This window comes from Calonectris borealis, chromosome W (genome assembly GCF_964195595.1).
Source record: "Calonectris borealis chromosome W, bCalBor7.hap1.2, whole genome shotgun sequence".
NCBI lineage: Eukaryota > Metazoa > Chordata > Aves > Procellariiformes > Procellariidae > Calonectris > Calonectris borealis.
In genome coordinates this window covers 53,173,863-53,189,760 of record NC_134351.1, presented here as the reverse complement: position 1 = coordinate 53,189,760, position 15,898 = coordinate 53,173,863, and the positions used below count along the sequence as shown (strand labels likewise).

Genomic DNA, 15,898 nt, shown 5'->3' with positions numbered 1-15,898 from the left:
GTAATTAAACTCAAATTACCTATACCAGATTTACCAAAATTGACCCCTGCTTTGGCAAATCCCAATCAATTAGGAACTTTGCCTAAGGAACTAAATGATATACCAATTTCATTGCAGAGATAGGACCCCACAGATGTGGGCTTACTCAAAGCAGCCACACCAGTATATACTCAAACTAAAGGTGGTAACCCACCCTCAATCCAACAATATCTATTATCTAGCAAAGCTATAGCAGGCATTATGCCACTGATAGAGGCATATATGAAAAAGGGAATACTAGTAGAATGTCAGTCCCCTTGCTGACTCCTATCCTACCGATCAGAAAACCTAAACTGGGATCAGATGGCAAACAAGTTAACTGGTTTGTGCAAGATCTTAGGGCAATAATAGAGTGGGTCATAGTTCCCCACCCAGTGGTACCAGATCCTTCTACAATTATTACATTAATTCTAGTAAATGCTAAATGATGCTCTGTAATAGACTTATGTGTCACGTTTTTTAGTATACCTAACCATCTGGACTCTCAGCATACTTTGCATCCTAGCCTTTCTCCTTGGTTGGCATGGGCCAGTTACAAAATTTTCATGACATGAAGCTGGTGGCATCCCTATGATAACATATTTAAAAAACAGTCAAGAAAACAAACAAAAAAACCCCCAACACTGCATAGCAGCTGTGAGGGAGAAGAGTGAGAAAAATGTTAAAGAAACAGCCCTGCAGACACCAAGGTCAGAGAAGAAGGAGGGGGAGGAGGTGCTTCAGGCACAGGAGCAGAGATTCCCTTGCAGCCCATGGAGGACCATGCCAGAGCAGATATCCACAGTACAGCCCATGGAGGACCCCACACCAGAGCAGGTGGATGTGCCCTTAAGGAAGCTGCAGCCTGTAGACAGCTGACGCTGAAGCCGGCTCCTGGTGGGAACTGCAGCCCATGGAGAGGAGCCCACGCAGAAGCAGGTTTGCTGGCAGGACCTGTTACCCTGTGGGGGACCCACGCTGGAGCAGTCCATACCCCAAGGACTGTACCACATAGAAAGGCCCCGTGTTGAAGCAGCTCACGAAGGACTGTATCCCATGGGAGGGACCCTATGCTGAGGCAGGGGAAAAGCATGAGGAAGGAGTGGCAGAGAACAACTGTTATGAACTGACCGCAATCCCCATTCCCCATCCCCCCTGCGCTGCTCAGGGGTGGGGGAGGAAGTAGAAGAGTTGGGAATGAAGGAGTGAAGTTGAGCCTGGAAGAACGAGGGATGGTGCAGGGAAGGTGGTTTTAGTTTTGTCTTTGTTTCTCACTATCCCACTCTGTTATTAATTGGCAATAAGTTTAATTAATTTTCCCCAAGTCAAGTCTGGTTTGCCTCTGACAGTAATCGGCGAGTGATGTCCCTTGTCTTTATCCCTACCTATGAGCTTTTTCATCTTTTCTCCCCCTGTCCTGTTGAGGAGGGGGAGTGAGAGAGTGGCTTGGTGGGCATCCAACAGCAAGGTTAACCCACCACAATAGCTTACTAACCACACTGAGGCAATGGATTTTCACGTTAAAGAAGCGATTACAAAACAAAAAAAAAAACCCATACACCACCATCTCTGGGTGGTATTCTTAAATAGTTGTTTAACCTTAAACAAGGCCTGAAACACATTCAGGAGACATAGCAGTAGGAACATGCTGGTTTGAACATCCCAAGGATATTCAAAATTCTCAAGAGCTGTTGTAATCAGCCTGTAGGAGAAGGGGAAGGTGAAGGAAGCTGTCTCCCCTGTAAATTGGCTCTCCGAGGAGAAGAGGTAAAAAGTGTAATTACTAATAATTTCCGAGAGATAGCTCCCAAAGAACAGGGATGACGGTAGTGCTGAGTACAATCCCATGACCAATAATTTTATCATACCATAAGCCAGTGTTACACAGTGTAGCAAAGCGATGACCTTAATCCATCTCCCAGAGATGACAATCCCCACATAAATACCGACAAACAGCAGTATAGACAGCCAGTAAGGTGCTACATACCAAAACTTCAAGTACAGATCCGAGAACTCTGAGAGCAAATAAACCAACATTGTGACCAGCGACTACTAAACTGATATAATGAATGCTTATAACAAATTTGTTTTAACCCGCTCGTGTCAGATGTGTCGTTATCTCAACTCTTCGTGCCCCACGTTGGGTGCCAAAAAGGACTGTTGTGGTTTAACCCGGCAGGCAGCCAAACACCACGCAGCTGCTCGCTCACTCCCCCCACCCCCCAGTGGGACAGGGAGAGAATCAGAAGGGTAAGAGTGAGAAAAAACTCGTGGGTTGAGATAAAGACAGTTTAATGGAACAGAAAAGGAAGGGGAAATAATAATAATAATGATAGAATATACAAAATGAGTGATGCACAATGCAACTGCTCACCATCCGCGCTGACCGATAACCAAGTAGCGATTGCTACTTCCTGGATCACGCCTCCCATTCATATACTGAGCATGATGTCATATGGTATGGAATACCCCATTGGCCAGCTGGGCCAGCTGTCCCGGCTATGCTCCCTCCCAGCCTCTTGTGCACTTGGCAGAGCATGGGAAGCTGAAAAGTCCTTGACTTGTAGGGTACTTAGCAACAACTGAAAACATCAGTGTGTTATCAACATTCTCCTCATACTAAATCCAAAACACAGCACTAGGAAGAAATTTAACTCTATCCCAGCCGAAACCAGGACATAGACTCACAATGTTTATGTTGCTCGCTCCCAGAAATACTGTAGGCCTTCCTGGCAAGAAATAATCAACGTAGTCTACACCATTAAAAAGAAACAAACAAAAAAAACGCACACAAACCAACCAACCCAAACCCACACACACACACAAAAAAAACCCCCAACCCACACACACCACACACCCACCACACAACCAAACCCACCACCACACTCACCCAAATCTTCCTTTGCCAGGAAATATCTTGTCTAGTTTCCACTTATTCTAAGTTAACAGGAAATTGTCTCATTAACATCTAGTCACAAAAAGGAGGCATGACTTCCTGTACAAACTGCAGATGCAGCCAATCTATCCAACTTAAAAGTAAGAAATACATATAATATACTTCACACCTCAAGAACACATCCTAGCCAGGAAGAACATACGCAATTATCTTTAGAAAACTCGCATCCCAGTTCTGGTTCTGATGGTTCACTGTAAGCACTCCTGGTTTTGTATACATTTGTGCTAAGTCCTTTCCAATTTAAGTCAAGTCTTCAGATTTTACAGGTCTCTACAGGGGAGAATGAGGACTGTCTAGTGAGGAACATCAGAGGTGGAAGTTTTAACACCATCCCCACCCTCCCCAGAACCGAACTACTAGCTCCCTTATTGCACCAATGCATTTGATCCTTTCCAGAAGAATCACTGTACTGGAAGTTATGATCAAAATAGTTATTCATCACTGTATATTGATTGTCATATTCCTTTGGATATCCATTGAGATGAACAGAGAAATCACATTTCTTAGGACAACAGATCCAGGTTCTGAACACAGGTAGTTTTCACTCGATTATCTGAAAAACATAAGCCTAATACATCTCTAACAGCTAGAGACCTTTCAAGTGTCATACAGTTTTCTTATTCTCCAGAATAGAACAGATGTAGCATTTAAATGCTTAAGAGCTGAATCAAACCCTATTAGCAAGCCACTTGCATAGCAGTTTTGCATATTTAAGTATAGTCCAAGAAATACATTGGTCTGTAAATATAGCTAAAAATTCCTGTTTCAGCCTTGCTCAAGAACTTGTTTTCAACACAGGGAATTCCCCAGTCTTATACACATCACCACAAAAAAAGGTTAAATTGAAGAATTTTTGCTCTGAAAACCTTCAATTCTCATCCATATCTGCAAAACAAAGTATTATGCACTTCCCATTGAAGAGTCAAGGGAGGAGTAATTATACCACAGTATGGCAGCAGTAACCTTATAAAACTTACCTTTTTAATTAGAAGTCTATTTCTAAGTGGAATAAGTTCATGAAAATTAAATTTAAACTATAGTCATAATAGACTACACAGTCAAGTAATTAAAAAAAAAACAAAATAAATCAATTAAGCTTTGGCTGAATTTTTAATAAGTCACACCACGAACTGGTGGATATAGCTAAAAGCACATTACCATGAGCTAGCACAGAGCTGGTACATTCACACAGCACTTGTATTGGCACAACATTACATTCAGGCCAAACTGCCTACAGCTCAAGAGTAAGATTACCAAGAATAATCTTCAGGGTTTCTGTACCATGTAAGCCCTCAGAATAAGTTGAAACACTAACCTGGCGCTGACAGTTATAGTCGCAACAGATGTTGCTATTGGTTTTGAATTCAAAAACCTGAATAATCTGAAACAAAAAGTAGCTCATTTGAAGAAAAGTTAACTGGCAAAATGAAGATGCAAGAGATGAGCTTCCTTGTTAAAATGGCTTCAGACTGAGACTGGATAGGAATCATCACCCCCACCCCCTCCCCCAATATCCTTAAGTCAGTTAAATTCATCAGGCACAGATAATGCATTTTAGGTTGGTTTATTTGTTTTTAAATACACAGAAAAAAAATATTGTAATTTTATCAGGCCTAATCAGCATGCTGAAGTAGAGAAATAAATCAAAGATGTTCCATGTGCTCAAGTTCCAAGAACCAGGTAACTTCCAAAATACTGAAAGGCAAACAATTTTAAGGCCAGTATTAAGATTTATTTATTGATTGATTATAGGTAATAGTTAACAAATAAGCATATTAATTGCTATTAAAAAATAAAAAGTTGGATTTGTGGTTACCCATGTTGCTTGAATATTATATTGGGCTTTAGAAAGAGTTCTGAAGGATGCAATTGAAGATACAGTATACAGGTTTGAATTACTTCCAAGATATTGATCTTACCAGTCTCCTCCTCTACATGAATGCTGTTCTTCAAGAAGAGAAATCAGATTAGACCTAATCAAATAGAGCACCCAAAGGGAAAAAGTTAATCTGAAGAAGAAAATTAATATCCATTCTGTAGCACCTTCCTCTCTGATCAATTCTGAAATAGCTTATGCTGAAAGAAAAGCAGCCAAACTAGAGAGAACACACTGCTGTTCTTTCAGGTTCCGGTCTTAAACTAGTCTTATTGATAATGACAGTATATCAGCTAAGACTAGTAAACTAAAGAACATGCTCCACCAAAAGGGCGCTCCCACCATGTGTAAAGGGCACTCTAGTTGTACTCTGCTGACAAATTACTGGGCCTTCTCCTGACATTAGTGCTCAGGGGGTTCACAGTATTGGATCAGGGAACTGACCCAGTTCATCCAGCAATGGATATTTCTGCAGGTTTGGATTTTTTGTTTACTTTCTGTAAGCTAGACCAGTTTCCAGATCCAACTCAAAAGTTGTATGAACATAAATGTCAGCACAAGAGAGCACAAGAGTTTACCCCTTTGAGCAGCAGCCCACAGCTGGGTTGTCAAACTATAACCTGTTAACATTGCTCAGTTATTTCCAGCTTCTCTAGAACAAAACAAAAACAAAGTAGTAAGAACAATACTAGCAGTTTGCTGAAGACAAATAATTGAATCTGTTATTGTACAAGTATTTTGGACTTGGGGAATTTTTATGGTACCCTTTGAGGTGAATTAAACACACGTTCGTGCTTAAAATATAAAAGAAAGATATAATGAACAATGCATTGGGCAGAGTCCTACCACAACAAGTGGTTCTACATGGAATCTGCAGTGATGTGTCACAAGCAGATTCCTTATATCCACTTGCACTAGCACCAATCCTGAGAATGGTTGCACAACCGGGGCACCTCAGCCCAGCCCTGGGTCCATCCCCCAGCCCAGCTCTGCTGCCCAAAGGTGGCCCCTGAGCACTCACGTTCCAGGATGGTCTACAAGACAATGCTGAGGCTGTTTCTTATCTCATCAGGCAGGGAAACTTCACACTCTGGCATTCCTGCTTCCAGCCAATTTAACCCCTTCTTGCAGTTAGGCCCTCCTCCATGCCAGATCATTCCTCAGTCACAAGTTACCACTACTGAGCAGTTACACTTAGAATTTCCCCTTCAGACTAAAGACTCATCACAAAAATCAGATTAGGAGATTTATACAATGTAAAAATCACAAAATAAACATGGTCTTTATACAAACCCTGGAGGACTAACATGAGTTACTGCTGCAAACAGAGCAGTCACTATCACCATCATGGAAAAAAAGTTGTGCATGGTATCAGGACAAGTAAAGTGAGATTTTCTGCACAGATTAAAAAAAGCATTAATATGCCATTTTACATGATGCTAGTAAAGCCTCATCTGAGTACAGGTGCACAGAGCTCAGTGTTTTTCCAAGAATGATGAATGAGAACAGGTACAAATTAAAGACTTCTACATCATAGACAAGCTGACAAAGTATGGGTTAGATAAGTGGACAGTGGGGTGGGTTGAAAACTGGCTGAACGGCCAGGCCCAAAGGGTGGTGATCAGTGGCATGAAGCCTAGTTGGAGGCCAGTAACTAGCAGTGTACCCCAGGGGGTCAATACTAGGTCCGATCCTGTTCAACGTCCTAATTAATGATCCGGACAACTGAACAAAGCACGCCCTCAGCAAGCTTGCAGATGATACAAAACTGGGAAAAGTGGCTGATAATATACCCAAGGGTCGTGCTGCCATCCAGAGGGACCCCGACAGGCTGGAGAAACGGGCAGGCAGGAGCCTCGTGCAGTTCGACAAGGGGAAGCGCAAAGTCCTGCACCTGGGGAGGAACAACCCCATGCACCAGCGTATGCTGGAGGCCGACCGGCTGGAAAGCAGCTTTGCAGAAAAGGACGTGGGGGGCTCCTGGCGGACACCAAGTTGAACGTGAGCCGACAATGTGCCCTTGCAGCCAAGAAAGCTAACGGTATCCTGGGCCACGTTAGGAGTGTTACCAGCAAGATCGAGGGAGGTGATCCTTCCCCTCTACTCAGCACTAGTGAGGTCACACCTGGAGTCCTGTGTCCAGTTCTGGGATCCCCAGCACAGGAGAGACATGGACATACTAGAGAGAGTCCAGCAAAGGGCCATGTAGATGATTAAGGGACTGGAGCATCTCTCCTATGAGGAAAGGCTGAGAAAGCTGGGACTGTTTAGCCTGGAGAAGAGAGGGCTCAGGGAGGATTCTTATCAATCTATATGAATACCTGAAGAGAGGGAATGGAAGAAGAGGGAGCCAGACTTCTCAGTAGTGCCCACTGACAGGACAAGAGACAAAGGTCACAAATAGAAACACATGAAATTCCATCTGAACACAAGAAAACACTGTTTTACTGTGTGGGAGGTCAAACACTGGTACAGGTTGCCTAGAGAGGTTGTGGAGTCTCCATCCATGGAGATATTCAAAGCCCAACCAGGACATGGTCCTGGGCAATCTGCTCTAGGTGACCTTGCTTAAGCAGGGGGGTTAGACTAGATGATCTCAAGAGGTCCCTTCCAACCTCAATGGTTTTGTGATTCTAGGATGTCCAAATGCACAGAGAACAAGACTAAAAGAGCTTGTCTTGTTTTATTTTAGTAAGATGAAGTTCAGAAAGAAAATTCAAGTACTGTTTACAAACATAAATAACTAGAAAGGAAAGAAGCTATTTGAGTTAAATTACATTGACTAAAGAACCAATAGTAAGATTCAGCAAAGTACTTCAAGAAGACTTCTATCTGCAAAAGGGTCTCAGTCTTCTAATCAGAGGGAAAGAGGAGAGGAAAGTTAAAATCTTCCTCCGAGATCACTGCCTTCTAGTCTGTCAAGGGAAACAACTAGTATGTTCAGTAGGTATTTAACAAACAGAGCAAAGCTGCCAGTAGAGGGCGCAGTTCACATACTGTCTAATGATCACAGCTGTAAGTGACTGAACAAAAGACATTAAATCAGAATCATTCACATAGTGCAAAGTTTCCCATTCTTTCAAAAGAATAAACTCTCCAATTAAGGCAACGCTATACAAAAAAAAAATCTATTAATGCATGGTAATGGATAACTAAGACACAGTCAATTTTTGAACATTTTAAAAGCCTTCACCTTCTAGAACCATGAGGTCTATAATATTAGGGTAAAGTGTTTTTTCCATTTAGGAAGATACTAAGGCAGATTTGAAAGCAAGGATGGAACAACTTCTACAGACTATAGCTTTACTTAAAGATGTAGTCGACCCTAGGCAAAAAATAGATATTCCTAAACTGTAAGATGATGATAAAAAAACCTCTCTAAAGGAAACAAAGATTAATTCATACTAATAGGGTAAGCACTGGTCACCTTGGCTATCTACAGCCAGTGGTAACTGAAGACAAGCCCCCTTGCTTGAAATTGAACATGGAAGACAAAGTTCAGTAGTATGCAATTCATCCACATTAGAGCAGAGCATCTCCCGGTTTTGTTTCCACAACCAGTTTCAAGAAAAATCCCTTTCCTTTTTACTATAAAAATTACTGTTGGAATGACCTAATAACACTTGTGGTGAACGGAGTTAAATCCAGTTGGCGGCCGGTCACGAGCGGTGTTCCCCAGGGCTCAGTACTGGGGCCGGTCCTGTTCAATATCTTCATCAATGATCTGGATGAGGGGATCGAGTGCTCCCTCAGTAAGTTTGCAGACGACACCAAGCTGGGCGGGAGTGTTGATCTGCTGGAGGGTAGGAAGGCTCTGCAGAGGGACCTGGACAGGCTGGATCGATGGGCCGAGGCCAACTGTATGAGATTCAACAAGGCCAAGTGCCGGGTCCTGCACTTCGGCCACAACAACCCCAGGCAACGCTACAGGTTTGGGGAAGAGTGGCTGGAAAGCTGCCTAGCAGAAAAGGACCTGGGGGTGCTGGTTGACAGCCAGCTGAACATGAGCCAGCAGTGTGCCCAGGTGGCCAAGAAGGCCAACGGCATCCTGGCCTGTATCAGAAATAGTGTGGCCAGCAGGACTAGGGAGGTGATCGTGCCCCTGTACTCGGCACTGGTGAGGCCGCACCTCGAATACTGTGTTCAGTTTTGGGCCCCTCACTACAAGAAGGACATGGAGGTGCTGGAGCGTGTCCAGAGGAGGGCAACGAAGCTGGTGAAGGGCCTGGAGCACAAGTCTGATGAGGAGCGGCTGAGGGAACTGGGGTTGTTTAGTCTGGAAAAGAGGAGGCTGAGGGGAGACCTCATCGCGCTCTACAACTACCTGAAAGGAGGTTGTAGTGAGGTGGGCGTTGGTCTCTTCTGCCAAGTAACTAGCGATAGGACAAGAGGAAATGGCCTCAAGTTGCGCCAGGGGAGGTTTAGATTGAACATTAGGAAAAATTTCTTTACTGAAAGAGTGGTCAGGCCTTGGAACAGGCTGCCCAGGGAAGTGGTTGAGTCACCATCCCTGGAGGTATTTAAAAGACGTGTAGATGAGGCCCTTAGGGACATGGTGTAGTGGGCATGGTGGTGTTGGGTTGACGGTTGGACACGATGATCTTAGAGGTCTTTTCCAACCTGTATGATTCTATGTTTCTATGATTCTAAACACCACAACAAGACAAAAGGTACCCCTTGTGTATGTATATGCATCTTCCTCAAATAGTGCTTTTCTGTAAAAACATAAATCAGAAAAAGGTAGACATATGAATCTTGTACACAAAACTAAAAAAAAAATTCTGTTAACTGGCACTAGCATTAATTTTACTGTAACAAGTCCCAACATATATTTACCTTTTAAAAGGAAAACAAGAATAGCACAAATTTTAACTGTAAAATGAAATAGCTAAATGCAAGTAGTGAATCACATTACTGGTTAAGAGATTTTTGGATCAATCTTAACAAAAAATAACTGCCAACTTTGATGTACTGGGTCAAGAAACTAAATCAAACCAAAAAATGAATTATAGTTCCCATAGCAAATCAAGCATCTTGTAGGTATAACAACAGACCTTCATTTAGTGAAAGTTTTATTCAATGGTACTAGTGTTGTCCAAAAAGCGGATTCGTGCCTGGCGTGCAAGTAACCAATTCCACACGCTCAGGAGAGATATTGTTTTATTCAGGCCTGGGTGCTCGGTGGACTTGCCACAAATCAAGCACACCTGGTCTAGTCACCTTTCTGCTTATATCCATGCTTCTCATACATATTTTAAGTTTCTCTTTTACATATTCATTGAATTTCTGAGAACTAATTATAATATTACATCATCCTAGACACATGCGCACTAAAGTCTTTAGGGTCTTCTTGAGGGTCTCGAGTGGTCTCTGGTGGTCGGCAGGGTAGTGAACTCTTCATGAACCCGTTCCTTTCTTTCCTTCTAAGGTCGAGGTTTGTCTCCGAGCCATGTCTGGACCACGTTCATTTATGGTTCTTAATTTCAAGGTTAATCATTACTAGGGTCTAACAATGCTACACACCTGCAAACACAATACCTGCTAGTTACCTAACTCCTAAGCAACAAGTCTTCATTGTTTAGAATTAAAGAAGCAAGCAGTATGGAATAAGAGGTACTGTAACAGACTGTACCTACTGCATCAATACTAGGACATTTAAACCAGCTGCCCTATTAAGTCTTTGGCATACATATTTTACAAGTTAAGTTAAGGCAAAAATCACAGCTGAAGGAAGGAGTTTAATTTTTCAAGTTTGTAAAAGTCCATGAAATATCCTCTTTAATGCATGGCATTATTCAACACTGACTATTAATCAGCAGGAACTGAAGCCACTTTGGGAAAGGAGACAAGAGGTCCCATGAAACACTACCAAATAAAAAAAAAAAGCACAATAGAGTTTCATGAACATCTTTCATATAGAAGTATGGCACCATCCTGAACTAAGAGTTAGCAGCACTCTGTGGTCAGAAAGCAAGTATATAATCACAGATACAGTATATTTTATATTCTGGAGATGGGGAAAAAGTAGGTATCCAATGCCATTATTATGCATGACACACCCTTATTAAAGCTTCTGTGTTCTCAGTGCTATCTCACACAAACTACTTCTATAAGTCTGAAGTGAAAAAAGTGCTTTCCCCTTCTTCACATAAGTCTCATTGCTTGCTAACACATTAATTGCTTTGGAAATGAAACATCCTACAGCAGAACAGCTGAGTTATTCACTACACAGAACTCCAACTTCACTTTTGAAGTTTATACACATGACTGTTCTCAGAATTAATACTGAAGTGCAGTATCAAGTGTAACAAAAGTTGCAGATTCCATTCCCCCCCCCTTTTTTTTTTTTGGGGGGGGGGGGGGGGGGGAAGGGACACAACACCATTTCTTAAAGAAAAAAGTCTTCATGTAGATACCTACCCACACCACAAAAAAAAAAAAAAAGACATTTTAGAAATTAGTAATTTGAGTTAAATAATGCTTACAGTGCAACTGTTTGATAGTGATACAGTAATTAGGTCGCTCACAGCTCCTGTATGCAATAACCTATCAAGAAAATCCCTTACTATGTTTTCTAATAAAATATGAAGAAACTATACTTTTAGAATAAGTTAAATTCTATGCTGAAGTGTCTTACCAGTGTCATGAAGAGCTTCCTTGACTGCTACAATATAAACACACTGAAGTCCTGGCTGCCAAGCTCAGAAACTCAAGTAACATTCTGCTTACAGAACAGAATATCTAAGGACTTGCCCCTTTCTCCATCCTCTAATCCTAGCACAAATCAGAAACCAGAAGTTGGGGGGGGAACATGACACAGACACCCCACCCCCAATGTTTTCACTTATGTTACTGGTTTATTTACAATCTAACAGTAACTGACCACTCCCTTCTCAATAGTAACTTGTAAACAAATTAAAGAAAAAAGTCAGTTAACTCCATTAGAAGGGAACATGAAAGGCAACAGTAATTTGTTACAGTTAGTAATTATTTTTATATATAATCTTAGATGTGCTACTGAGATACTTCCTTGCAACCTCAAAAAATTACTTCAGTCTGAACAGATGAAGGGTCATGGTTTCTAAACAAAAAACAAACACCACACACACAAACACTTGGGGAGGAGGGGGGCAGGGGTAAGAAACATGCTCAGGATAGCTCCATTCAAGCTGATGGGAGTTTATCCCATTGCCTTTAAAGGACAAGGATCTCACCGTTAGAGATGTAGATGAAGTACATCCATTTTCTTGCCCCTTTCCAGTAGGCTAAAAAAACTAAGCGTTTTGTCAACCAATTCTCTTAACAGAAGTTACAGTTCTAGAATTACTAAAAGGTCTTTTTATATGGTGTATGTGGGCTACTCCTATCTTAGGAATTACGTAACTATAGCAAACATTATATATAAAAAAATTAAGAAGCAGTTGTATTCATTACATATTACATAAACTAATGTTAAACAGCGAGATATTAAAAGAAACAGGAGAGCCTTAAAAGAACATATGTTTTCTTGTGGAATTGCACCTATAAGGAGTGAAAGACTGCAAGAAAACAGCATTGTAATATTTTAATCTGGTTTCCCTTACGATATGATCTAAAAATTACAGCAAATTAATTCCAGGTTCAGCTAAAGTTTGCCTTTTAATAAAGAACCTACCACGCAAATAAGCTTTCACTGTAACTTGTCTCCAATAACATACTTGCTACTCCAAAATTGAAAAAGCTTGACATGCACAGCCTCAAAATTTATGAAGCTTTGATCACAATGCTTTGACACGCTGGGCAGTTTAGCACAACTGAAGATATTATGTAACAAGAAAGGGGCCTCAGATATATCTGTGCAGCCTTCAGCATCATACCAGGTGACAGTTTGGTTGAGGATTATGTGTGCAGGGAGAGGAGAGATGGCATGCATTTTCAGCTGGTTAGCAGATAAACCTCTTGTCACTACTAAAAGCTGACACATCCTTCTATTTTTCTGAGCATCTCTTCCAAACATTTTCATTCCCCTCCCCAACCTAATACCCCTTGCAGCCCTTTAGTTTCTTATTTGCTGAAGGCAATATAAATTACCAATGGAAAACCACTTGATCGGCAATACCTCTCTCAGTTCCAGAGAAAACATTTGCCCTACATAAACTACTTCTTATGATGGGGTCCATCTCCAAGAGATATGGAAAAGAGACCCACTGTGCCATGAAAATTTTTATATATATATACACGTAAAAATAAATGTTTCGATTCAATTGCACTGTTTGTGTCTTTTTAAGACCACAATGTGCTTTTTCCTCCTATGAAAACCTACATGCATTTCAGTCAAATGTACAAGGCAGCCAGAGTGAAAACAAGCCCAGAGAAGTAAGCGTGCCGTCAAGATGTCCCTACACCAGCCGAGGGCAGACCTTGCAGTAGGCAAGGGCAGTCCTGGGGGTGCCGCCGTTCCCTCCAACAAGAACGGAGGGGCAGAGGAGGGGCGGGGAACGGCCGGGGAACGGCCAGCCGCGGGGATGCCGCAGCCGCTCACCTTGTCCAGCTCATCATGCAGCTCGGCCAGACTAGGCCGGATGAGCTTCTCTCCCAGGTCGGCAGCCGTGTGGCGGTAGTGGTCTATCCGGGGCACAGCGTCCATGGTGTTGTGGCCGAAGGTGCGCAGATAGTAGGTGTTAGTGTGAGTATCGTAGTAGTAGTGGTGGTGATGGTGCCGCCCCCCCGAGTGGAGGTTGCCCTCGCTCAGCATTGCGTCGCCGCCATTTTGCAAGCTGACGTTGCCGCCCTCCGAACTGCCGCCGCTACTCCCCTGGGGTCTCATCGCCGGCTGACGGGTCCACGAAGTTCACCCGAAACCTGCCCTTGGCTTCCTCACTGCTCTTCCCCAGCATGCTGCCTTCCCTGCCCGCCTTTTCGGCCGCTTCTGCTGGACGGCCGGAGCCCTCGGTGACCAGGTCCACTTGGAAGCGGCTCTGGCTCGGCATGGGACCCAGCAGTCTGCTCAGCACATTGTCGACTGCCACGGCCGGTTCTGCACTGCCTGCTGCCGCATCCTCGTCCTCCAAGTACGGCTCTTCACTCACGGCCCTAAACTCAGTAACCGTCTTCTGCTCCGCAGAGCCGGGCTGCTTCCCCTCCATGTCTCCTCCTCGGGAGACTGAGGACAACACACAACAACAACCCTTGGTGCTCTGAACCCCCTTCACGACGGCAGCTCCGGTGCTTTAAACCGCCAACCACCGCCCAGGACAGAACTGCATCAGAGACAACGCAAGGTCCCGCGCACGCCCCGCCCCCTCCGCAGCGCCAAGTGATGATGCTGCCGGTACAGCTGTCACCGCTCTAGAGAGAGGCGGTAGCACCCGCTCCCTCCCCCTCCCTTGCTACAGCTACTTTTCGCTCACTCTAGCTTCCCCTCAGCAAGGTCTTGTTTCATCAGCTTTCTCTCGCGCTGCCCTGGCCTCCTGAGTCCTCCCGCTACGCGAGGACACATCCCCGCAGCTCACCCAGCGCCCGCCGCTCTGACAGCGCCACGCGGAGCTTTAAAATCAGGGAGCAGCACAGGTTCCCCCGGGCCGGGAAGGAAGAGGTTTCTGATGCCTCACTCCCTCCATCCGGTTGTTCCACCTGATCCCTGCTTCGGAGAGACAGGAACTTGGACGCGAACCCGGCCAGTATCGCCTCACCTCGCTCTCTTCCCTGCTTGGGAGGAGGTGAGATGCTGGGGGCTGGCGAGGCCACCAGCGCCGCCTGCTCCCGAGACTCTGCCCGCTTCTCACTACAGTGGCAAAAGCGACTCCCGAGCCCGGCGGCAAGTCCTCACGGCCGAAACTATGGCTGCTAGCACATCAGCCTCGCACGTGGGGGGCGGTGTTTCTACTTCTTAGTTCCATTCAATTGTTTTTTTAATTTTTTTTTAGGTTCTTGTCGTGGTTTAACCTGGCAGGCAGCCAAAATACCACGCAGCCGCTCGCTCACTCCCCCCGCCCCCCCAGTGGGACGGGGAGAGAATCGGAAGGGTAAGAGTGAGAAAAACTCGTGGGTTGAGATAAAGACAGTTTAATAGAACAGAAAAAGGAAAATAATGATAATAAATAATGATAGAATATACAAAATGAGTGATGCACAATGCAATTGCTCACCACCCGCGCTGACCGATAACCAAGTAGCGATCGGTACTTCCTGGATCACGCCTACCATTTATATACTGAGCATAACGTCACATGGTATGGAATACCCCCTTGGCCAGCTGGGCTGGCTGTCCTGATTATGTTCCCTCCCATCTTGTGTACCTAGCTCAGTCAGTAGTCACGGGAGCTGTCCTTGGACTAGGAGGGCACTTAGCAACAACTGAAAACATCAGTGTGTTATCAACATTCTCCTCATACTAAATCCAAAACACAGCACTAGGAAGTAATTTAACCCTATCCCAGCCGAAACCAGGACAGTATCCACCCCTTATTCCATACCATTTACGTTATGCTTAGGTCTCACATTTTTCGATACATTTCAATTAATCACCACTATCTTATATATATATATACATATATAATACATATACATACATATATATACACAAATATATACAAATGTCCATTGAGTTCTTTTAGTCCACAACTTTGGGGTCCATCTGTCATAACAGTCTTTCAGGGCCAGAAGGATGGTGTGTGGTGTTGGGCTGTTGCATCCTGAAGCCAGTTCTCATTTCGGTACTGCTGCACTCGTCCAGTTCTATCATCGTTGCACTTCGCTCGGTTTCATCGGAGTCAGCTCATTCTTCATTAATCTGGGTGATTTTCACTGCTATACCATTGATAGCAACCATAGAAATAATGATATACAATATCATATAACAATTGACATCATAAAATTCAGTTCATTGGCTATTTTCACCCAAAATCAAATCCCCTTGAGGTACACACCGGACTTGCCCATCCTTTCGCATCACCCACCAAGTGCACCCAGGTCCTTGAGCAAAAGCAATCCCACGGATGGGTTTTCCCTTGCCAGAGGCAGGAGTAACCCAGACTGTCTTCCCCAGCATATTTCTTATGTGCACGACA

General features: G+C 43.8%; 1 protein-coding gene across 5 annotated transcripts; it reads right to left on the bottom strand.

The window, feature by feature from the left end:
• Positions 1–3,561: 3,561 nt before the first annotated feature.
• On the bottom strand, positions 3,562–14,070 carry LOC142074669 (solute carrier family 12 member 2-like). 5 transcript variants are annotated; one of them, XM_075135445.1, is made up of 2 exons: positions 13,372–14,070; positions 3,562–4,669 (listed from the first exon to the last, which is right to left on the bottom strand). In XM_075135445.1, the coding sequence occupies exons 1-2, from the start codon at positions 13,654–13,656 to the stop codon at positions 4,637–4,639; spliced, it is 318 nt and encodes a 105-aa protein (XP_074991546.1). In that variant the 5' UTR covers positions 13,657–14,070; the 3' UTR covers positions 3,562–4,636. The 5 variants fall into 5 exon arrangements, with proteins under 5 accessions (XP_074991546.1, XP_074991549.1, XP_074991548.1 ...); XM_075135448.1 differs by lacking the exon at positions 3,562–4,669 and adding an exon at positions 9,511–9,565 and having other exon boundaries at positions 13,372–14,069; XM_075135447.1 differs by lacking the exon at positions 3,562–4,669 and adding an exon at positions 9,735–10,373 and having other exon boundaries at positions 13,372–14,069.
• Between the last annotated feature and the right edge of the window lie 1,828 nt (positions 14,071–15,898).